This window comes from Gorilla gorilla, chromosome 8, assembly GCF_029281585.2.
Source record: "Gorilla gorilla gorilla isolate KB3781 chromosome 8, NHGRI_mGorGor1-v2.1_pri, whole genome shotgun sequence".
Taxonomy (NCBI): domain Eukaryota; kingdom Metazoa; phylum Chordata; class Mammalia; order Primates; family Hominidae; genus Gorilla; species Gorilla gorilla.
Genome location: NC_073232.2, coordinates 115,389,424 through 115,413,180, shown reverse-complemented (window position 1 = coordinate 115,413,180; position 23,757 = coordinate 115,389,424). Strand labels below are relative to the sequence as shown.

The 23,757-nt window shown below is 39.2% G+C and overlaps 1 protein-coding gene and 1 pseudogene across 27 annotated transcripts in view; both read left to right on the top strand.

Moving 5' to 3' along the window:
* Window positions 1-23,757, top strand: part of NT5C2 (5'-nucleotidase, cytosolic II) — a 188,023-nt gene that overhangs the window by 139,889 nt on the left and 24,377 nt on the right. Inside the window, exon 1 of one of the 27 annotated variants that reach the window (XM_055352871.2) lies at window positions 2,803-2,899. The exons of the other annotated variants lie outside the window; for them this stretch is intronic. Coding sequence (XP_055208846.2) covers window positions 2,818-2,899 — 82 coding nt within the window. The 5' untranslated portion in view covers window positions 2,803-2,817. Of the gene's footprint in view, window positions 1-2,802; window positions 2,900-23,757 lie in introns of those variants that run through there. 27 annotated transcript variants of the gene reach the window in all.
* Window positions 2,894-22,882, top strand: LOC134759161 (small ribosomal subunit protein uS8-like; annotated as a pseudogene).

Genomic DNA, 23,757 nt, shown 5'->3' with positions numbered 1-23,757 from the left:
ATAAGATGGTAAAATCATACATTGATATGTATATTTGGGCATTTTTGACTTTTACTCTTAGCCATTCTTTAGGTATGAGATTTTGTATCTCTTACTCTGCCACAGATAAACTTGTATCAGTTAAAAATTTTAATTTTTTTTTTTTTTTTTGAGACGGAGTTTCGCTCTTGTCCTCCAGGCTGGAGTGCAATGGCGCGATCTTGGCTTACTGCAACTTCCACCTCCTGGGTTCAAGAGATTCTCCTGCCTCAGCCTCCCAGGTAGCTGGGATTACAGGCATGCGCCACCACACCCGGCTAATTTTTGTATTTTTAGTAGAGACGGGGTTTCACCATGTTGGCCAGGCTGATCTCGAACTCCTGACCTCAGATGATCTCCCCACTTGACCTTCCAAAGTGCTGGGTTTACAGGCATGAGCCACTGCACCCGGACAGTATGTTATTCTTAACACAGATGGGAAATGTGTTCATTTTCCATTGAAATGATTGCACACATAGTATGTATAAGGCTTTTTAAAAACTAGAGCTGCAGCCACATAAAGGAATGAGTTTGTGTCCTTTGCAGGGACATGGATGAAGCTAGAAGCCATCATTCTCAGCAGACTAACACAGGAACCAAAAACCAAACACTGCATGTTCTCACTCATAAGTGGGAGTTGAACATTGAGAACACATGAACACAGGGAGGGGGAACATCACACACTGAGGCTTGTCGGGGTGTGGGAGGCAAAGGGAGGGAGAGCATTAGGACAAATACCTAACGCATGCAGGGCTTAAAACCTAGATGACGGGTTTATAGGTGCAGCAAACCACCATGGTACATGTATACCTATGTAACCTGCACATTCTGCATATGTATCCCAGAACTTAACAAAAAACAAACAAACCCCAAAAAACTCAGAGATGTACTAGGGTTGCTTTTCTGTACCTAGGGTATATGCAGGAATTTAGCCAGTCTTCCCAATGGTCAGCTGCAATTAGATGGAGGACTGGGCAAGAAGTCATTGAAACTCCATGACAAATATGGAAAAGATGAACTTATTTTTTAACTTGTAGAATCCTTAGTCTGTGTAGATGTTTTCATCAGCATGTTTTGTCCTTATGAGGATGTGGGGCATTGGGTACCAGCTCATGGTCTCCTATTTGTGTAAACTTTGTGTTTAAATTTCCACATCCTTTTTTATTAAATAAATTATATAGCTTCTGAAACCAACTAACCAACCAAACAAAAAACTAGAGCCATTAGCTTTTTTCATTATCCTGTAGCCCTTAAACACCAGCACTGTGCTGTTTTTCCCTTCTTTCTCTAAGATATATTTGAAAGAGTCAGTGTATTATTAATCAGTAGTTATAACATCTTTCCAGAATTTAGTAAAATATTTTCAATCTCGTGGAAATGCATTTAATTTAAGAAGTAGTGGGGATGAGGGATCAAGTTGAGCATATGTGCTTGCACGTGTATGTGAAACTGTGACACACAGAATCTTTCAGAAATTGTCTGTCAAAAAATTTTGTCTTTACACAAAAACCTTAAAACGTATAAAGACACTTCTCAGGAACTATTAATATAACAGTATTAATTTGTCCATCTCAAATTAGACAAATCACAGTTTGATGTTCGATTTAGGCTACAAATGTGAATGAATAATACGTGTTCAAAAACGAAATTACGGGAGTACTTGCTACCTAGATATGGTCATGATTTTTTTACCAAACAAGTAATACATTAAAAATATACACAGTTCCTGATTTGAATTTTTCTCTTCCCTCCATACTCTTTGTCATTTATTTGTTTTTCTATTGCCTTAACCTTATTTTTGCAGCATTTAATGTTTTTCTAATTGGTCACAGACACTTTTAGGAGCACTTGTCAGAAAGCAGGGGAAAGCAGTATACTTTCCCAATGTAGATCTTGCTGTTCAAATGGGAAGAAAATCCTATAGTCTCTTCTTTCAAGATTCTAGCTCTCTAGGGAAAGGAATGGTGAGTTAATTTGGCAGCTGAAAGAGATTATCTAAAGCAGAAATACAAGTTAATGGTGTCAAAAAGTGACAAACATTTTTCCCTTGGTTATTAAGACAATCTCTTTACATTGAAATTGTTCAATTTAGTAAGTATTTATTGAGAATCTATAATGTGCTTGGCACATTTTGTTACTGAAAACACATTTTGTTATATATTCCCACAGAATAATGAAAAAATAAACTATCTTGTATATTGAAAAGGTCACTTAATTGGCCTGGCGCGGTGGCTCATGCCTGTAATCCCAGCACTTTGGGAGACTGAGGCGGGTGGATTACTTGACAGGAGTTCGAGACCAGCCTGCCCAACATGGTGAAACCCCATCTCTACCAAAAAATACAAAAATTAGCTGGGTGTGGTGGTACGTGCCTGTAGTCTTAGCTGGTCAGGAGGCTGAGGTGGGAGAATCGCTTGAACTGGGGAGGCAGAGGTTGCAGTGAGCTGAGATGGTGCCACTGCACTCCAGCCTGGGCAACAGAGTGAGACTGTGTCTCAAAAAAAAAAAAATTAACTGAATCTGTCTCTAAACTTAAATGCACCTTATGATTTCTTCTTTTTGTTTTTTGCAATGCCACTTCGTATTTTAATGCTTTCTCCTAGTCTACACACAAACATACTTTGTGTATATTTAACAGTAAGTGGTAACATTTATTAAGTACTTATTATATGCCAGGACCCATTCCAAGTGCTTTACATAGATTATCTCATTTAACACATGGATTCTGTCATTCACATCTGTTATTTAATATTTACAGAAACCTGTGAAGCAGTTACTACTATCATCTTCATTTTACATATGACTGTGAGACATCAAGCACTTTGTCCAAGGACATTTAGTTATGATATACCTGAACCAAGATTCAAACCTAAGCATGCATGTATGTATAGGCATATAATGTTAAAATGATCATTTTGGATAATGACAGTTTATCGAGATTTTCATATAAATAGAAACATATGGTGTATTAGTCTGTTTTCATGCTGCTGATAGACATACCTGAGATTGGGCAATTTACAAAAGAAAGAGGTTTTGTTTTTTTTTTTTTTTTTTTTTTTTTGGGAGGCAGAGTCTCACTCTGTCTCTCAGGCTGGAGTGCAGTGGTGCAATCCTGGCTCACTGCAACCTGTGCCTCCCAGGTTCAAGAGATTCTCCTGCCTCAGCCTCCTGAGTAGCTGGGATTACAGGTGCCCACCACCACGCCCAGCTAAGTTTTTTGTATTTTTAATAAAGATGGGGTTTCACCAGGTTACCCAGGCCAGTCTCGAACCCCTGACCTCAGGTGATCCACCCGCCTCGGCCTCCCAAAGTGCTGGGATTACAGGCATGAGCCACCACGCCCAGCCATTTTGTTCTGTTTTGAGACAGAGTCTTGCTGTGTCACTCAGCCTGGAGTGCAGTGGTGTGATCTCAGCTCACTGCAACCTCCGCCTCCTGGGTTCAATCAGTTCTCCTGCCTCAGCCTTCTGAGTAGCTGGGATTACAGGTGCCTGCCACTATGCCCGGCTAATTTTTGTATTTTTAGTAGAGATGTGGGGGGCGGTGGGGGTTTCATTATGTTGGCCAGGCTGGTCTTGAACTCCTGACCTCAGGTGATCTGCCTGCCCCGGCCTCCCAAAGTGCTGGGATTACAAGCGTGAGCTACCAAGCCCGACCAGAAAGAAGTTTAATGGACTTATAGTTCCACCTGGCTGGGGAATCCCCAGTGTCATGGCAGAAGGTGAAAGGCATGTCTCACATGGCAGCAGACAGGAGAAGAGAGATTGTGCAGGGAAATTGCCCTTTTTAAAACCATCAGATCTCATGAGACTTATTCACTATTACAGGAACAGCAAGGGAAAGACCCACTCCCATGATTCAATTACCTCCCACTGGATCTCTCCTACACCATGTGGGAACTGAAGATGAGATTTGGGTGGGGACACAGCCAAACCATATCATTCTGCCCCTGGCCCTTCTAAATCTCTTGTCCTCACATTTCAAAACCAATCATGCCTTCCCAACAGTCCCCCAAAGTCTTAACTCATTTCAACATTAACTAAAAAGTTCACAGTCCAATATCTCATCTGAAACGAGGCAAGTCCCTTCTGCCTATGAACCTGTAAAATCAAAAGCAAGTTAGTTACTTCTTACATACAATGGGGATACAGGCATTGAGTAAATACAGCCATTTCAAATGGGAGAAATTGGCCAAAACAAAGGGGCTACAGGCCCCATGCAAGTTTGAAATCCAGTGGGGCAGTCAAATCTTAAAGCTCCAAAATGATGTATTTTGACCCTGTGTCTCACATCCAGGTCTTGCTGATGCAAGAGGTGGATTCCCATGGTTTTGGGCAGCTCCACTTCTGTGGCTTTGCAGGGTACAGCTTCCCTCCCAGCTGCTTTCACGGGCTGGTGTTGGGTGTCTGTGGCTTTTCCAGGTGCATGGCGCAAGCTGTCAGTGGATCTATTATTCTGGGGTCTGGAGGACGGTGATCCTCTTCTCACAGCTCCAATAGGCAGTGCCCTAGTAGGGACTCTGTGTGGGGGCTCTGACCCCACATTTCCCTTCTGTACTGCCCTAGCAGAGGTTTTCCATGAGAGCCCCACCCTGGCAGCAAACTTCTGCCTGGACATCCAGGCATTTCCATACATCCTCTGAAATATAGGTGGAGGTTCCTAAACCCCAATTTTTGACTTCTGTGCACTTGCAGGCTCAACACCACATGGAAGGTGCCAAGGCTTGAGGCTTGCACCCTCTGAAGCCACAGCCCGAGCTCTACATTGGCCCCTTTCAGCCATGGCAGGAGTGGCTGGGACTCAGGGCACTAAGTCGCCAGACTGCACACAGCATGGGGAGCCTGGGCCTGGCCCATGAAACCACTTTTTCCTCTGAGGCCTCCTGGCCGGTGGCGGAAGGGGCTACCATGAAGACTTCTGACATGCCCTGGAGATATTTTCCCCATTGTCTCGGTGATTAACATTAGGCTCTTTGTTACTTATGCAAATTTCTGTACAGTGCTTGAATTTCTTCTCAGAAATGAGTTTTTCTTTTCTATTGCATTGTGAGGCTGCAAATTTTCGGAACTTTTATGCTCTGCTTCCCTTATAAAACTGAATGACTTTAACAGCACCCAAGTCACCTCTTGAATGCTTTGCTGCTTAGAAATTTCTTCCATCAGATACCCTAAATCATCTCTCTCAAGTTCAAAGTTCCACAAATCTCTAGGGCAGGGGCAAAATGCCACCAGTCTCTTTGCTAAAATATATAAAGAATCAGCTTTGCTCCAGCTCCCAATAAGTTCCTCATTTCCATCTGAGACCACCTCAGCCTGGAATTTGTTGCCCATGTCACTATCAACATTTTTGTCAAAGCCATTCAACAAGTCTCTAGGAAGTTCTAAACTTTCCCACATTTTTCTCTCTTCTTCTGAGCCCTCCAAATTGTTCTAACATTTGTCTGTTACCCAGTTCCAAAGTTGCTGCCACATTTTTGGATATCTTTTCAGCAGTGCTCCACTCTACTGGTACCAATTTTCTATATTAGTTTGTTTTCATGCTGCTAATAAAGACATACCTGAGACTGGGCAGTTTACAAAAGAAAGAGGTTTAGGCCAGGTGTGGTGGCTCACACCTGTAATCCCAGCACTTTGAGAGGCTGAAGTGGCCAGATCACCTGAGGTCAGGAGTTCGAGACCTGCTTGGCCAACATGGTGAGACCCCATCTCTACTAAAAATACAAAATTAGCTGGGTGCGGTGGTGCATGCCTGTAATCCCAGCTACTTGGGAGGCAGGAGAATAACTTGAACCCGGGAGGTGGAGGTTGCGGTGAGCTGACATCGTGCCACTGCACTCTGGCCTGGGCAAAAAGAGCAAAACTCCATTTCAAAAAAAAAAAAAGTTTAATGGACTTACAGTTCCATGTGGCTGGAGTGGCTCCACAATCATGGTGGAAGGTGAAAAGCAAAAGGCATGTCTCATATGGCAGCAGACAAGAGAAGAGAGCTTGTGCAGGGAAATTCCCCTTTTTAAAACCATCAGATCTTGTGAGAGTTATTCACTATCACGAGAACAGCAGAGGAAAGACACGCCCCTGTGATTCAATTACTTCCCACTGGGTCCCTCCCACAACACGTGGAAATTCAAGATGACATTTGGGTAGGGACATAGCCAAGGCATATCATATAGTATGTACTCCTTTTTGTCTGCCTTATTTTGCTCAGCATGTTTTTATGATTCATTCACATTGTTGTGTCTACCAGTAAGTAGTTCATTCTTTTTTTAACTCTTGACATAATTTTTTTTTTTTATTTTAAAATTACTTTAGACTGCGGCCAGGCGCAGTGGCTCACGCCTATAATCCCAACACTTTGGGAGACCGAGGCGGGCAGATCACAAGGTCGGGAGATCGAGACCATCCTGGCTAACACAGTGAAACCCCGTCTCTACTAAAAAAATACAAAAATTAGCCGGGCGTGGTGGCGGGCGCCTGTACCGAGTCCCAGCTACTCAGGAGGCTGAGGCAGGAGAATGGCGTGAACCTGGGATGCAGAGCTTACAGTGAGCCGAGATCGCGCCACTGTGCACTCCAGCTTGGGTGACAGAGTGAGATTCCATCTCAAAAAAATAATAAAATTACTTTAGACCTACAGAAGAGCTACAAAAATAATTTAGAGAGTTCTCCTTTCCCCTCTCCTATGGTAAGGTAACATCTTGCTTGACCATACTACAATTATAAAAACTGAGAAATTAACACCAGTACAGTATTATTAGTTGAACTACGGACTTTGTTTTTTTATCAGTTTTTCCACTAATGTCATCTTTTTATTCTAGGATCCAGTCCCGAATTGCATATTGCATTTAGTTGTCTTATCTCCTTAGTCTCTTCTAATCCGTGATTGTTCCTAAGTCTTCTCTTTCATTGCTATGACACTTTTTTTTCTTTTTTTTCGAGATGAAATTTTGCTCTTGTTGCCCAGGCTGGAGTGCAATAGTGCAGTCTTGGCTCACTGCAACCTCCGCCTCCCAGGTTCAAGCAATTCTCCTGCCTCGGCCTCCCAAGTAGCTGGGGTTACAGGCATGCATCACCACACCCAGCTAATTTCTTGTATTTAGTAGAGATAGGGTTTCACCGTGTTGGTCAGGCTGGTCTCGAACTCCTGACTTCAGATGATCCACCCGCCTCAGCCTCCCACAGTGCTGGGATTACAGGCGTGAGCCGCCATGCCTGGCCAACACTTTTTTAAAAAATAATTTTTTTTTTCTCTTTTGAGACAGTGTCTCACTCTGTTGCCCAGGCTGGAGTGCAGTGGTGCAATCATGGTTCGTTGCAGCCTTAACCTCCCAGACTTAGGTGATCCTTCCATTTCAGCTTCCCAAGTAGCTGGAGATACAGGTGCAAGCCACCACGCCCAGATAACTTTTTCATTGTTTAGTAGTGACAGGGTTTCACCATGTCACTCATACTGGTCTGGAACTTCTGGGCTCAAGCGATCCATGTCACTCAGACTGGTCTGGAACTTCTGGGCTCAAGCGATCCACCTGCCTTGGCCTCCCAAAGTGCTGAGACTACAGGTGTGAGCCACTGCACCTGGCCTTGCTTTGAGACTTTTAAAGAGTACTGGCTAGGTATTTTGTAGAATGTTCCACAACGTGGGTTTGTCTGCTTTGTGGTTCATAGAAAGCACCTTCTAGCTGTGTCCTTATGTGGTAGAAGTAGTAAGGGGTCTCTCTTAGGCCTCTTTTATAAGGGCACTAATCCCATTCACAAGTGCTCTGCCTTTATAAAAGAGGGCACCAATCACTTCCCAGAAGCATCACTTCCTGACACCATCACATTGATGATTAGATTTCAGCATATGAACTTTAAAGGACACAAATATTGAGACCATAGAATGAACTATAAAACTATCTGTCTAGCATAATCTATGAATTGGCTATTCTGGCAAACAGTATTTTGAGTGATATATAATTACCTTACAGCATAGATAGATTACTAGTTTTCAGAGTTAGAATGTAGTGAAATTCTTAGAATACAGTGATCCTAGGATTGATGCTTCTGAAGTGTCTGCATAGGACATCACATGTCAAACATAACATCTCAAAGTCGTGTTTTGAAATGGTGTGTTCATTGAGAGGTGGTTGTTGGCTCATGATCCTTATCACACTTTAAATTTGCCTAAATTTGTTCTGAGGAAACAGCTACATAGGGTTTCCTCAGAGTTCTTTTTTCTTGTTTTCAAATGTGGGAAATACATATGACTTCTTTTTGGAAAGGATGGGGGTTGGGATTTAGTCTTGGCAAATTGAGATATTTTCATAAGGAAACTCTGTTTTTGGTCTTCCTGAAGATGGCTACAGAAGACCTTCTTTGGGGAGAGGGGTTTTATTTTGATTTTTCAGCTTTTTAATGGTTCCTATTAATAGATAAGAAAATTTACTTTGAATAATGATGTTTTGAGAATTCCTGTTTTTTATGTTAAATGCTGGAGTTGATAGAATTAGTGGTAAATAATTATTTAAAACTTTGATGTCACTAATGAATGAGGAAGAGGGTAACTGAAGCAAAAATATATATGTGGACTGTAGGAATGTTAAGCTGAATATATAATAATTCTAAACTTGTAAACTTCTAATTTTTCAAAAGTTAATGATATAGATTTTGCTAAAGGTGTTACTGGGTGCTGTGGGAGAGTTGGTTGTTGGGAGTTTGTTGAGAGTTGAGAGTAGTTTGTTAAAAGAGAAATTGATGGCCTTTCTTGTATTAAAATGTTTCTTATTTTGCTTACACTTTGGTAATCATTTGGTAATCATGTATTTCGCTAATGAAGTGTGTCGCATAGTGTTCAGTAACATAATCCATTCTGATGGGAGCTTCATTATCTTCATCTCATCTAAATGCCAGCCTAATGCCACAAATATTTTTCAGAGAAGATTCCTATATCACCAATTATCCCCATAATTGAAGCCAGCTGTGTATCGGTTTATTTGCAGGATTTCTATGTAAGACTAACATTTGTATATAGAACAGAACAAAATATGCAAAAGTCTTGTTTATTGACAAAAGTAATTTTGCCTGGTTGTCTTGAACCTAAATCAGTATTAATCCTGAATCTACTACCCATAGGATGCCAGTATTTGTATTTAGCTCCTTATGTCTGTATTGTTGTAGATTAACACTTTATTTCTCTAATGAGATTATGTACATTAATTATGCTTTAACTACAGTTTAACCCTTGAATAATACAGCAGCTAAAGGCACTGGCTCCCATGCAATCGAAAACCTCAACTCTCCCCACTGGCTGAGGCAGGTGGATTGCTTGAAGCCAGGAGTTTGAGACCAGCCTGGGGAACCTAATGAGACCCTGTCTCTACACAAACTTCTCAGAAATTAGCCAGACATGATGGTATGTGTAGTTCCAGCTGCTCGGGAGACTGAGATGGGAGGATCACTTGAGCCCAGGAGTTTGAGGTTTCAGTGAGCTGTGGTCATGCCACTGCACTCCCTCCTGGGTGATACATCAAGACCTTGTCTCCAAAAAAATAAAAATAAAAAATCCGCATATAAGTGGACCTGCGTAGTTCAAACACGCATCATTCAAGTCAGCTGTAGTTTGTCTGTCGAGTACAGATGAGTTTATATATGAAAGTCATGTTTAGAATCTAGATAGTACTGAACCATATGTATTAGCTTTACCACTGGCCAAGAGTGGACTATGTTTTTTTGTTTGTTTTTTAGTTTTTTAGACGGAGTCTCGCTCTGTCACCCAGGCTGCAGTGCAGTGGCATGATCTCGGCTCACTGCAACCTCCGCCTTCCAGGTTCAAGCGATTCTTCTGCCTCAGCCTCCTGAGTAGCTGGGACTACAGGCATGCACCACCACGCCCTGTTAATTTTTGTATTTTTTGTAGAGATAGGGTTTCACCATATTGACCAGGCTAGTCTCGAACTCCTGACCTTGTGATCTGCCCACCTTGGCCTCCCAAAGTGCTGGGATTACAGATGTGAGCCACTGCATCCGGCCAACTATGTTTTATATAAAAAATACCTGCCAAGCCTATTTACAATTCCTCTTTCACCCCAGATTACTTTAGCGGCATTCTTTGCACAAGATATGTATCAGGATTTGGCCCTTTGCATTTTGACTTCCTCTGCGGGTATGTGTTTTTCTTTTCCCTTTTTTCCAGGCCTCTTTCTCCCTTAATTAGACCTGTCGGGTGCTCTAGTTTCCTATTTTATTAAGTTGCCCTCATGTATATACTTTCTACACCCCAGATTTTTCATCTGTGGTCCTTATCTGAGCACACAGTCTTTTTAGCCTTTTTATGGTTAAGTGACCTACACAGATGAGTCACGTTAACCCCAGGACAAAACAAGCTTAAAAAGATCTTGAAAGCCAATCTAAGATTAGGTCTTTGGACTTGGGAGAGAGCAAGAAAGTTGTTTTTAATCAAACTATGCCCTCTCCACAAAATGAAGGGACTAATCTATACTATTTCTGAATTTTGTTTCTTTGGTTTTATTTGCATAGACAACTGCTAAAAGTGTTATATTGCTGAATTTGTTGTTACCAACAGCGGACAATGGAGTGAAAATAGAAAACAGAATTGGTAAATTTCAGGCTGTTCGGTGCTTGTTTTTTTTCAAATGGCAAATAGGCATAAACAGACTAGTGATTTCCATTAGTATTGTTACTTAGTTTTATAATACTAAATCCAGAAATCTAGTTCTGAGGCTTCAAATGAGAAATTCTTTTCTGAGTAAATGAGTGACATAACGTCCTTAACATTACCTCCTCGTGGTTACAGATCAGCATCTGACAGACTGCTAATCTGCAAAATGTGGTTTCTTCAAGAAGCAAAATGCTAGCCAGCAGCTGTTAAGTGAGAGTAATCTGAGTGTAAGAAGTGATTTTTTTTTCTTTCCATCATCTTTCCACGCCACCACAATGGTGCACATGAACGACTTGGCTGATGCCCTCAAGAGCATCAGCAATGTTGAAAAGACAGGCAAACACCAGGTTCTTACTAGGCTGTGCTCCAAAGTCATTGTCTTTTTTTTTTTTTTTTAACTGTGACGATGAAGCATGGTTCCATTGGCGAATTTGAAATCATTGATGATCACAGAGCTGGGAAAATTGTAGTGAACCTCACAGGCAGGCTAAACAGGGGTGGAGGGATGAGTCCCAGATTTGATGTGCAACTCAAAGATCTAGAAAAATGGTGGAATAATCTGCTTCCATCCTGCCAGTTTGGTTTCATTGTACTAACTGTCTCAGCTGACATCATAGACTGTGAAGAAGCAAGACGAAAATGCACAGGAGGGAAAATCGTAGGATTCTTTTTCTAGAGATGTAATACATATTTACAAATAAAATGCCTCATGGAAAACAAAAAGTTATTTTTTAAAAAAAGGGAGAATAATCCTTTTCTGTTAAATTATATTATATTAATTATAATTACATTAAATTTAATTATTAAATTATATATTAATATTAAATATAAGTCCCATACATTCCAACTTTAGACCTAGTCTTACTTTTATCCTTACTCTAGAGGTTATGTGGTTGGTGGAAAAAAAACCTCATGGTGTGGTAGACCTGGGTTGGATCCCAGCTCTGCCTTGTACTAGCTCTTGACCACCAGCATTGTTACTTAACCTATGTCTCAGTTTCTTCATTTAATTTTTTAAAAGGTGGGGGGAGGGGCGGTGTGGTAGGGATAAACTTTTGGTGTAAGGTTTAATTGCAATAGTGTACATAAAATGACTAGTGCAGTGACTAGTGCACTCTTTGTCTGACTGGTGATACCAAGGTATTAATATACTGAAACTTGAGCTGAAAGGGAAAAAATCTGAGGAATAAGGAGAAAAATACCAATATTGACCTTATTTACACTTCTATATATTATGGAAAAACCTGGCTTGCTTGGTAGATGGCAGTGGAATATTTAATGCTCTTTTCTGTGTGTTTAAGTATTGCAAATGATCATGAACTTAATAGAAAGTTAAAGCTCTTTTTTGAGCAGCTGAATGACAGGGTATTTTGGCAACAGAGCATGTTTCCATGAGCATGTTTACCAGTGTGCTGAAGGAAATAGATTTTGGACAACAGGTCCTTCTTTAAATTAAAAAAAAAAATTTCTTTATGACAGAGGTGTCATTATGCTTCTAATAGATGCAAGGAGAGTTACTTGCCTTTTTGAAACAATAAGAAAGGTAGGAAGAACTAGTTAATGTTTGCAGTTGCACGAAAGACTAAACGTGGTAAATTTCATGAAGTTAACACAAAAATTATACATGTAGAATTATTAAATTTCCAGAAGTCTTAACCCCAAGGAAGACTAGAGCAACATACTGGTAGAAAGTGGGGGGATGAGTTATTAATATTTATTTAAGCTCTTCACAAATATAGAGTGATTCTTGGTTTAGGATTATGAAACTATAGTATTTCTAACTTGGCTCACTGGCTCATTTGGGAAATCATAATGACTCCCCCCCCCCCCCCCCAATTACGAAGGCTTGAGTTTTTTGGCTCTCTTGTGACTCCTGGTGCTTGGAAATCCGGAAGGAGGTACATTCCAGTTTTTTTCCAGCTCCAGCACTTTAGATTCTGAGCCGTTTCAGTAAATCCAGCAATAAGCTCCTTATTTCTGTTATTTCAGAATCAGTGGATACCATGGCTAGTGTCCACTCCTTCGCATTTCTCTGAGAAATTTTCAGGAAGATAGGAATGAACATTTATTAAACATATAGTAGAAAATGTACTTTATGTACAATGTACCTTTTAATCCTCACCATAGCCTGCTGAGGTAGAGATTACTAGCAACATTGTACAAAAATAAGGCCAGGCACGATTGCTCACAGGGGTAATCCCAGTGCTTTGGGAGGCTGTGAGCCCTTGAGCCCAGGAGTTCGAGATTCCTCTGGGCAACATAGTGAGACCTCATCTCTACAAAAAATAAAGATTACCAGGGTGTGGTACAGCAAACCACCATAGCACATGTTTACCTGTGTAACAAACCTGCACATCCTGCACGTATACCCTGGAACTTAGGGAAAAAAAAAAAAAAAAGATTAGCAGTGTGTGGTAGTGCATGCCTGTAGTCCCAGCTACTTGGGAAGCAGAGGGAGGAGGATGGTGTTAGCCAAGCAGTTTGAGGTTTTGGTGAGTTGTGATTGTGCCTCTATCCTGGGCTATAGAGCAAGACCCTGTCTCAAACAAAAAGTCAGAAAATAAAAAAGGCTACTAAGTCAACAGATAAGATGACTTATATGTAGTGTAGGGGAAAGAAATATCTTTCCTTCCCATCTTAGGTTCATGGTTGCGGCCCCTATAAGAAAAGACAGATTAGTGAGAGAAAAGCATACAGATTTATTTAATGTAAGTTTTATGGGACACAGGAGCCTTCATAAGGAAATGAAGACCTGGAGAAATGAGTAAACCTGTGTGTTTTCTATGACAGGATTGATAAAGAAGTGGATAGTTGTAGAGAAGTATGGTTGGACAAAAGGGGGTATGATCTAATGGTGATAAACTGGGAGGAACTTAGTAAGCTCTGTTCATTCAGATTCTTTGCTGCTTCCCTGGGTCTTCAGAGGTAAGGATGTTCCTTTCCTCCTGGTATAAGGACGACACCTCTCAAATGAGAGTAGTATGACCTGCTTTAGGGGAAGGTGAGAAAAATTCTTCCTAGATTTTATGACTTCCTTCAGGGAAGAAGTGGGGAGGTGAGAGTGACCTTCCTGCTTCTGCTGTTTTCTCAAATGCCGAGGTACCATATTTTGGGTTCAGATGTCCTAAATCCTATCAGTAACTAGCAACTGATTTGTTAAAACTCATAGCTGGAATTTAAACTCAGGTCAGTTTCTATTTCTCATGCTGCTCCCAGCTTTCAGAACAGAAATTATCCAGTAACTCTAGATGAGATATCAATGAGAGACAAAAACCCATAAACAAAAAAGATCATCCTTAATTTTTTCCCCCCAAATGAAAACCCTGCCTGGGGCAAAACTGCATCTTTCTTTTGCAGTTGAATTGTAATCTTCATCTTTAGAATACAGATAGAAACTATGTTAAAACACAGTTTTTCTTTTGTTTAATTTTTAGAAATAATCTTAAAGCTTCGTTAAGCCTCAGGATTACTATATAAGTACTGTATTAGAAATGTTGTTAGAATTGTTATTTTGAGACAGAGTCTTGCCCTGTCACCTAGGTGGGAGTGCAGTGGGGTGATCTCGGCTCACTGCAACCCCCTCCTCCCGGATTCAAGCGATTCTGGAGCCTCAGTCTCCCATGTAGCTGGGATTACAGGCATCTGCCACCACGCCCGGCTAATTTTTGTATTTTTAGTAGAGACAGGGTTGGCCAGGCTGGTCCAGGCTGGTCTTGAACTACTGACCTCAGGTGATCTGCCCTCCTCAGCCTCCTAAAATGCTGGGATTACAGGCTTGAGCCATCGTGCCTGGCCGAGAATTCTAAAATTAAATAGTGCTTTTTTTTCTCAATTAAAAAATCTTAGGGGGATTGGAAATATATTTTAGGTCCCTCTCTTTTGAATTTTTCTGCCCTCCCCTCCTTTCTAGGCCATATCATTAGCCTCTGGGGAGTTATCCCAAACCTAAGCACTTGGCATTAACAAACCTAAAGTGTGGGAGAGGTGATGAATAAAGCTGTTAAGAGTACCGGGGAAGAAATTAAGAGAAGCTAGCCCGTGGTGTCAGTAAATCAGAGCATTATCTTGCTACTAGCAGAGGCATCTCAGGACCTTTGATCCCTGTCCTCTCGAACATAGTAGATGCACTCTGATCTTGTTTTATTGTTATTGGAATGGACTCAACTCACTTGACATTTAAGTGAACATTTTTTGGATGGTGTGTTTACTTGGTCTAGAGTCCAGGGCATGCATCATGTTTCTGTCAGCAATTGTATATCCTCACCAAACTTACTGGCATTGGAGGTGCTTAAATGAGTGAGAAAAACTATTTAAAGCAAGAAATATTATGCAGTATTGGTGTATTGTCACTACAGGCATTTCAAGTCCAGCATTAAAAAAATTTATGGTAAAATATATAGAATATAATATTACCGTTTTAAACCATTTTCAAGTATACAATTCAATGGCATTAAGCACATTCACAAAGTTGCACAATGCTCACCACTATCCATTTCCAGAACTTTTTCATCATCCCAAACAGAAACTCCATACCCATTAAGCAATAACTCCCCATTCCCTCCACCCCTCAGTTGCTAGTAACCTCTAATCTATTTTGTCTCTATGAATTTGTCTGTTATAGGTATTTCATAAAAGTGAAATTATACAATACTTGTTTTGTGTCTGGCTTATTTCTTTTAGCATATTTTTTAAATTTGTCCATGTTATAGCATATATTACTTTTTGAGACTGAATAATATTCTACTGTAGGTATATACATTTGTTTATCTGTTCATCTGTTGATGGACATTGGGATTGTCTCCACCTTTTGGCTATTATGAATAGGCTGCTGTGAACATTGGTATTTAAGCATCTGTTTGAGTTCCTGCTTCCTGCTTTCAGTTGTTTTGGGTATATACCCAGGAATGGAATTGATGGATCATAACGTAAATCTATGTTTAGCTTTTTAAAGAACTGCCAAACTGTTCTCCATAGTGGCTGTAACGTCTTACATCCCCACCAGCAATACCTGAATGAGAGTTCCAGTTTCTTCACATCTTGGCAATACTTATTTTCAGGTTTTTTGTTGTTGTTTGATAATACTCATCCTACTGGGTGTGAAGTTACGGTATCTTATTATGGTTTTGATTTAATGTTTCTCTAATGGCTGGTGATATTAAGCATCATTTCATGTGTTTATTTAGTCAGTTATATAACTTCTTTGGAGAAATGTCAGTTTTTTAAAATTAGGTTTTTAAAATAACTGTGGAGTTACACATTCTGCATATTAATCTTTATATATTCTGGATATTAATCCCTCATCAGATACACGATTTGCAAATATTGTCTCTCATTCTGTGGGTTTTCTTTTCCCTCTCTTGATCATGGCTTTTGAGACACAAAAGTTTTTAATTTTGAAGTCCAGTTTATCTGTTTTTTTCTTTTGTTGCCAGTGCTTTTGCTGTCATAGCTGTGAAATCATTCCCAAATCCAATATAAGGAAGATTTTCTGCCATGTTTTCTTCTAAGAGTTTTATAGTTTTAACTCCTACATTTAGGTCTTTGATCCATTTTGAGTTTACTTCTTTTCTTTTCTTCCTTTTTTTTTTTTTGAAACAGGGTCTCACACTGTCATCCAGGCTGGAGTGCAGTGGTGCGATCTCAGCTCACTGCAACCTCTGCTTCCCAGGCTCAAGTGATTCTCCCATTTCAGCCTCCCAAGTAGCTGGGACTGTAGGCTCGTGCCATCATGCCTGGCTAATTTTTTTATTTTTTGTAGAAATGGGGTTTCACCATGTTGCCCAGGCTGGTCTCTAATTCCTGGACTCAAGCAGTCCACCAGCCTCAGCCTTCCAGAGTGCTGGGATTACAGGCATGAGACTGCAACTGGCCACGCCTTTTTTTTGTTTAATGAAACCAATGACAGTGTAAAAGTCTGTGTTTGTGCTTTAGCATTTCTTCTTAAAGAACGATGAAACTCTTTGATGAATTAAGATGGAAGATTAGCTGAGCTGAACTTACTATGGATAGCGTGTAAACTGGTTGCATCTATTTGAAGTTCTTACTGTGACAAGAGGTCTCTGAAAGGAATGTATTTGTTGAAAAGTCTTTGGTACAAAACAAGAAAGGTAACCTTTATCAAAAAGACCAAAGAAATTCTCATTGTCCTAGGTCATGAAATAATACTCAGGGCATCCTCCTCACAACTTGGAAAATATAGAACTTGTGCATTACCTCACCCCACTGGCTTCCAGATTATATGTGCAAGAGATATTTGTGTGAGGGAATGAGCACTTCTAAGTCAGTGAAAGCTACCAACCTGTATATACCCTCTGACTTTTTTTTGGAGACAAAATTTTGCTCTTGTTGCGCAGGCTGGAGTACAATGGCGCGATCTCAACTCACCGCAACCTCTGCCTCCTGGATTCAAATGATTCTCCTGCCTCAGCCTCCTGAGTAGCTGGGATTTCAGGCATGTGCCACCATGCCTGGCTAATTTTCTATTTTTAGTAGAGATGGGGTTTCTCCATGTTGGTCAGGCTGGTCTTGAACTCCCCATCTCAGGTGATCCACCCATCTTGGCTTCCCAAAGTGCTGGGATTACAGGTGTGAGCCACTGTGCCCGGCCCTCTGACTTATTCTTGAGAGATTTATCAGTTTGTGAATGGATCAAAAGCATACAACTGAAAATTAAAGAACAGAAAAATAGATGTAGTTTGACTTACTACATCTTAAAAATGCATTCATGATCTCCCTTAGTGATCTTTTTTCTTAAGAGTTTTTGGACTCTTGCCCTCCCCCACAAACAGGGTAGAATAAGAGAATAAGCTGAGTATTTAAACAGAGAAACTAGGGTAACAGATAAAAAGAAAAAAAAAATTCCCTCTCCAAAAAGAGATGATCCCTTAAAAAACAAACAAACAAAAAAACAAGATAATTGTGGTTAATAAAATTAATAAAAATAAATTAGAAAACATTCATAAAACTAAACAAAGTAAAAATCTAATCAGAATATATCATAAGGACTCAACCCCTAAAGGAGATTTGTGAAGATGAAATGTGATGATTTTGTCCAGGCCTGGTGGCTTATTCCTGTAATTAATGCCAGCACTTTGGGAGGCCGAGGCAGATGGATTGCTTGCACCTAGGAGTCCAGGACCAGCCTGAGCAACATGACGAAACCGCATCTCTACAAAAAATGCAAAAATTAGTTGAGCGTGGTGCATGTCTGTAATCCCAGCTACTCTGGAGGCTGAGGCGGGAGAATTGCTTGATTCTGGGAGGCAGAGGTTGCAGTGAGCCGAGATTGTGCCACTGCACTTCAGCCTGGGCTACAGAATGAGACCTATCCAAAAAAAAAAAGGAAAAGAAATATGATAATTTCATGCTAGATTCATTGAATTGTATCAATGTTCTGATTAGAATAAACTGAACTTGACAAGGCCTATGGTGAATAGATTTACATAGCTGGTAGGTTCATTATTTATAGTTTTAACTATGAAGCAATAAATGATTAATAGACTATAAAGACTACTGTTATATAGGATTTATACTTTACTTTTTTTCCAAAAGGGATTTGAGGTGACTTGCAAAATTAAGCACATATAACATGGGTCAAAAGACTAATTTTTAAAAATAAAGCACATAAGAAAATATGCTTCCAAATAGATATTATCCTTCATATAGTCACCTTATTAAGGAAAACTTACTCCAATATTGCTTTCTTAGACATTTTAGGAATTCTTTTGGAATTGTTTTCAGAGCCAGCTTATAAACTCAAAACCTGCTTTATTGTTCTACATAGTCATACTTTTTTTTTTTTTAAACCCAGCTCGTTTTCCCCATTTATTCATTAGTTGCTCCGAATAACCCTCACCTCCAATTAAATTCATCACCTGTTGAGGAACAAACATGTGCCACCAGGGAGGATATCTAGAATAATGTGCTGTAGACGCTAAAAGTAATTTTAAAATAAGAATTTTCAGTGTTTTGAGTAGTGGTTGCAATACTAGAATAAATACATATTGCTTCTGGATAAATACAATTGCTTCTGCATATTGTTTGTTGTTGTTGTTGTTTTGAGACAGGTTCTTGCTCTGTCACCCAGGCTGTAGCACAGTGGTGCAATTGTAGTTTACTATAACCTTGAACTACTGGGCTCCAGTGATCCTCTTACCTCAAACTCCTGAATAGCAAGGACTATAGGTGTATGCCACCATGGCTGGCTAATTTTTAAATTTTCTGTAGAGACGGGGCCTTGCTGTGTTGCCCAGTTGGATCTTGAACTGCTGGGCTCAAGCAGTCCTCCTACTCCAGCCTCCAAAAGTGCTGAGACTGTAAGTGTGAGCCATCACGCCCAGCCTGGGAGTGATTGTTTTGAATGGGTGAAGGCTCATTTCGATGTGTAGGTTCTATTATGTTTGTTTTTAACAGATATTATTACTCATATCTCATAATACAGTTTGATTATTTTCATTTCAGAACTCCATTTTTGTTTCTGTTATTTTGAGATAATTGTCTTTTAGAAAGAGAGCTTATTTTGGAGCAAATCCATTGATCGTTAGGTAAAAATACTCGTCATTTGTAGTTTGTTTCTTTAACTGAACTAAGCTTTATTTAAACTAAGCTACTTTGGTGTCGTCCCTTATTTAAAAATTTTTCTCAGTGGTTAGTTACACAGTTTTATTTTCTTTGGCCCAATATATTACCTATCTCTTGCTCTGATTTTCCAAGAATATTAATACCTAATAATAATACCAGTACTGTCTTACCAAAAGAACAATGCTGTTGGTAGAACAGGTTTTCTCATTAAGGCTATAATATTGACAACATAGTATAGTTAAAATATTTCTGGGCTGGGCATCGTGTTTCATGACTGTAATTGCAGTGCTTTGGGCAGCCAAGGTGAGAGGATCACTTAAGGCCAGGAGTTCTAGACCAGCCTGGGCAATATGGTGAGACCCCATCTTTAAAAAAAAAAAAAAATTAGCCATGTGTGGTGGTGAATGTTGGTAAGCCCCAGCTACTGGGGAGGCTGAGGCTGAGGAGGAGGATTGCTTGAGCCTAGTAGTTTGAGGATACAGTGAGCTATGATCATGCTAGGGCATTCCAGCCAGGATGGCATAGCAAAAAAAAAAAAAAAAGAAAAAAAATCTGAAGCAGCCCTTAATTTGGAAGGCTCTTCTAACTAATTGCTGATAAAAGACTTCGAGTATTGCATGGACCTCTAAGTGGGGAGGAAATTTAAGCAGTAATTAAAGGAACAACTCAACTAGTTAATAAAATAATTCTGTATGTGTGATACATAATACTTGTGTACACTTCTGCTATTTAAAATATTTTATGAAAGAACAATGTTAAAACTTTCTGATTTGATAAAATTTATTAAGTTGGGTGAGAATAAGTTAGGGAAGATGGATGAAACAAAAATCCAAAATAGCAAAAGTTGTTAAAGCTGTGTGATGTGTTTAAAGCAGCTCATTACATATTTCCTCTACTTTTGTATGTATGAGTAAAAATATCCTTAATAATATTAAATTTAAAAATCATGTGGCAGAAACTAAAAAAATACCAATAAAATGGTTTTTTTAAAAAGGCATTTAAGTGTTAAGGTCCTTTAGTCTTTTCATTTCCATTTGAGATATTATAGTCCTTGTTATTTTAGCTGCTATTATTTTTCTTAAACTTCAGAATTTCTTACACTACCTTCCTCAGGAAATAAAGTACTGTCTACAGTCAGGCAGTGTTTTTGAGGTGGTCCCTCCATGTTAGGAAATAATTTAAAAGAAATAATACTTCAGTGCATTATCTTACTTGTAGATGAAAGGCCTTTGTATTCATTGAGATAAACACCCTCAACACTATTATTTTTAGATATATATATTACATATGAAATATATGGCATATTTTAGGTGTATATTATTTACTTCTTAGACAACTTTTTAATATATGAGTCTATACTTAGTTTCCAAGCTTTGATTCCCTTCATGTCAAGTCTGTATCCCAGTTAAAGTTTTCACTAATATTAAATTAATCTCTCTGAATTGCAGTAATACTTGGTTTGTTTCTAGATTAGGAAATTTAAAAGATTGCTTAATAAAACCCATTTCATCTCCATTACATGGTAAGTGATAGAATCAATTACTAGTGTTTATGATCTTTACTTTTTATTGCCAATTATAAAAGCATTCAAATGTAGGCCAGATTTTTTGTGTGAATAAATGTCATGTAATAATATTAGTGGCATCAGTGAAGTTATTAAGATGAATTTTTCGCTCCCAGCATCCAGGCTATTTTCTTTTTTTTTTATTCTGGAGACGGAGTCTTGCTCTGTCACCCAGGCAAGAATGCATTGGCACAATCTCGACTCACTGCAACCTCCCCCTCCCGGGTTCAAGCAATTCTGCTGCCTCAGCCTCCTGAGTAGCTGGGACTACAGATGCACACTGCCATGTCCGGCTAATTTTTTTGTATTTTAGTAGAGATGGGGTTTCACTGTGTTGCCCAGGCAGGTCTTGAACTCCTGAGCTCAGGTAGTCCACCTGCCTCGGCCTCCCAAAGTGCTGGGGTTATAGGCGTGAGCCACCGAGCCCAGCCAAAGGCTGTTTTCAACATGACTAAACTTGTTTTCAACATACTTCTAACATAATAGCTACCTTTGATTCATTATCTCCTTTCTGCTTACACATTCTCTGGATGTTTGTTTTATCATGCAGATAATGGCCAATGAGGAAAGGACAAATGATAATGGAATTAAGTTGTATAGCAAAGATTTAGGTTAAACCTTATGAATAAGACACTAATACTGTAGTTGGTTACCTAAGCAGATTATGAGGATGTTGTGATTCTGTCACTGGGAACATTTGTTCGGTTTTGATAATCTAGTGAAGAAATCAGATTCAGATGATTATAGGGGTCCACATCAAGTTACCACATAGAGGTTCTTTTATTTTCTGTTTTTAATCCACTTCCTCAGTTTTTTCTTGGAATGAATAGACCGACAATATTACCCAGAATACTTTATGTTATTAAAGAATGAATGTATTTCCATCTAGATTTCCAATTCATTAAGTACCTAAATTCTATTTATTTCCTTAAGACTCTTTGAAGAAGGTAGTCAAACATTTCAATTAAATGGGATAGATAATGTATGTGGAAGTATATGACCTAAAGTCTAATAGGCTAGAGGTGCACACTGTTGGCCCATGGACCCAACTTAGACCACAGACCATAGTTTGGCTGAAAGAGTTTTTGTTTATTTAATTGGGTCAGTATTTTTATTTTTATTTATTTATTTATTTATTTATTTTTGAGACAGAGTCTCGCTCTGTCACCCAGGCTGGAGTGCAGTGGCGTGATCTCAGCTCACTGCAACCTCCGCCTCCCTGGTACCAGTGATTCAGGCACGTGCCACCACGACAGGTGTGTGCCACCACACTCGGCTAATTTTTTTTGTTGTTGTATTTTTTAGTAGAGACAGGGTTTCACCATATTGGCCAGGCTGGTCTCGAACTCCTTACCTCGTGAACCGCCCACCTTGGCCTCCCAAAGTGCTGGGATTACAGGCGTGAGCCACCAAGCCGGCCTAATTGGGTCAGTGTTATACAGTTGAGAGACTACAGGTAAAAGTCTAGGTTGGCTGTTATCACGCAATTGGGAACATTTGGCTCCCATTCCCTCAGGGAAGTCAACTACACTTGAGTAGCCACTTCCTCCTCTAGACAAGATGTGCACCCTCATGTATCCCACTTCACACATTAATTCACTTGCCTAGTCTTGACATAGATGTTTGTAATGTATTAGTTGAATCTGAATTTCAGAGAGTTGTCAGGTAAACTTTATAGTACCTTGAGAAATTGGTTATAAAAATGAGTTATCTGTATAAGCCTGAATAAATCAGACATAAATCATGCATAGGTTTTAAGAAGACTTCCTGGGCTGGATTGATTGGTCCTCTTTTTGTCCCTCTATACTTTCTTAGTCATTTGATTAGTCTTAGTTATTGATCTCCTAAAACTTATTATAAATATCTAAATGTATATCCCCTCTAATATGCCATGAGCTATGAGCTCTTTCACGGCCCAGGATCATACATTATTTTGTTTCTTCTTCTCAGCTTCTAGTACCTGGTACACTGTAGGTATCCAAATGTTTGTTAAATTCTTCTAACTTTAGTATAGGCATTTGAGTGCTGTGATGTTTTTATTTTTGAAAAAAAAAATATTAGCTATTTCTGTTTTTGTATTACAAGCAGCTCCTTTGGTTAAAGATGATTTTTAAAAGTTATTTCAATAATTTTCAATTTTTGTCTTAAATTGAAAACAATACTGACAATACAAGATATTTGTAAGTATTCAGATTCTCAGATGGAATATTTTTGAAGTAGGTATTTTTTTCATTTTATTTAAAAATATTCTTCTAATATTCTTAGTATTTTTTAAACAAATAACTCTTAATTACCATTTAATTTTGCATTTGCTTGCAATAAACTGAAATTGGCAGTTGCTCAAACTCCACTTTACTTATTTACACATCTAGTTATTTGGGAATGTGTTTTACTTTGTATTACTAAAAGTATTGCTATGATATCTAGCTGTTTTAAGTAAATTAAAATTGAGGCCATTTTAGGAAATTTGCTTTGAAAATTTAGAAAGATATGAAAATATCTTTTTTAGGTCATTTGTGATCTCTTAGGTTAGAGATAGGATTTTTGCCTGTGTCTATTTAATGTGTTAGGATTTTCATATAGTTTTGGAAAATGGAAAAAAGTCCTTGGGCATTTGTTTATATGATAATTGGAAAGATCTCACTTAAAACTTTCTCAGAGAAAAATGTGCGTTTTCACCTTTTCTAGTTAGAGGCCTAGAGAACCAACATCATGTAGCCTACAGCTAAATAGATGAGCATGTTGATGTTGATCATACTTATAACATAAAAGCAAACGACTATTCTTGGGTGGTTGGGTTGCATTTTTGGTTTTCATTGTGACTGTTGGTAGTGTTGTAATGCTTTTAGGACTTTTAGACATTGCATCTGGTCATTTCTGCTCTTCGGTTGAGTACCCCAAAAATCCAAGAATTGGAGGAGCCCAGTGACATGTTTTCAAAA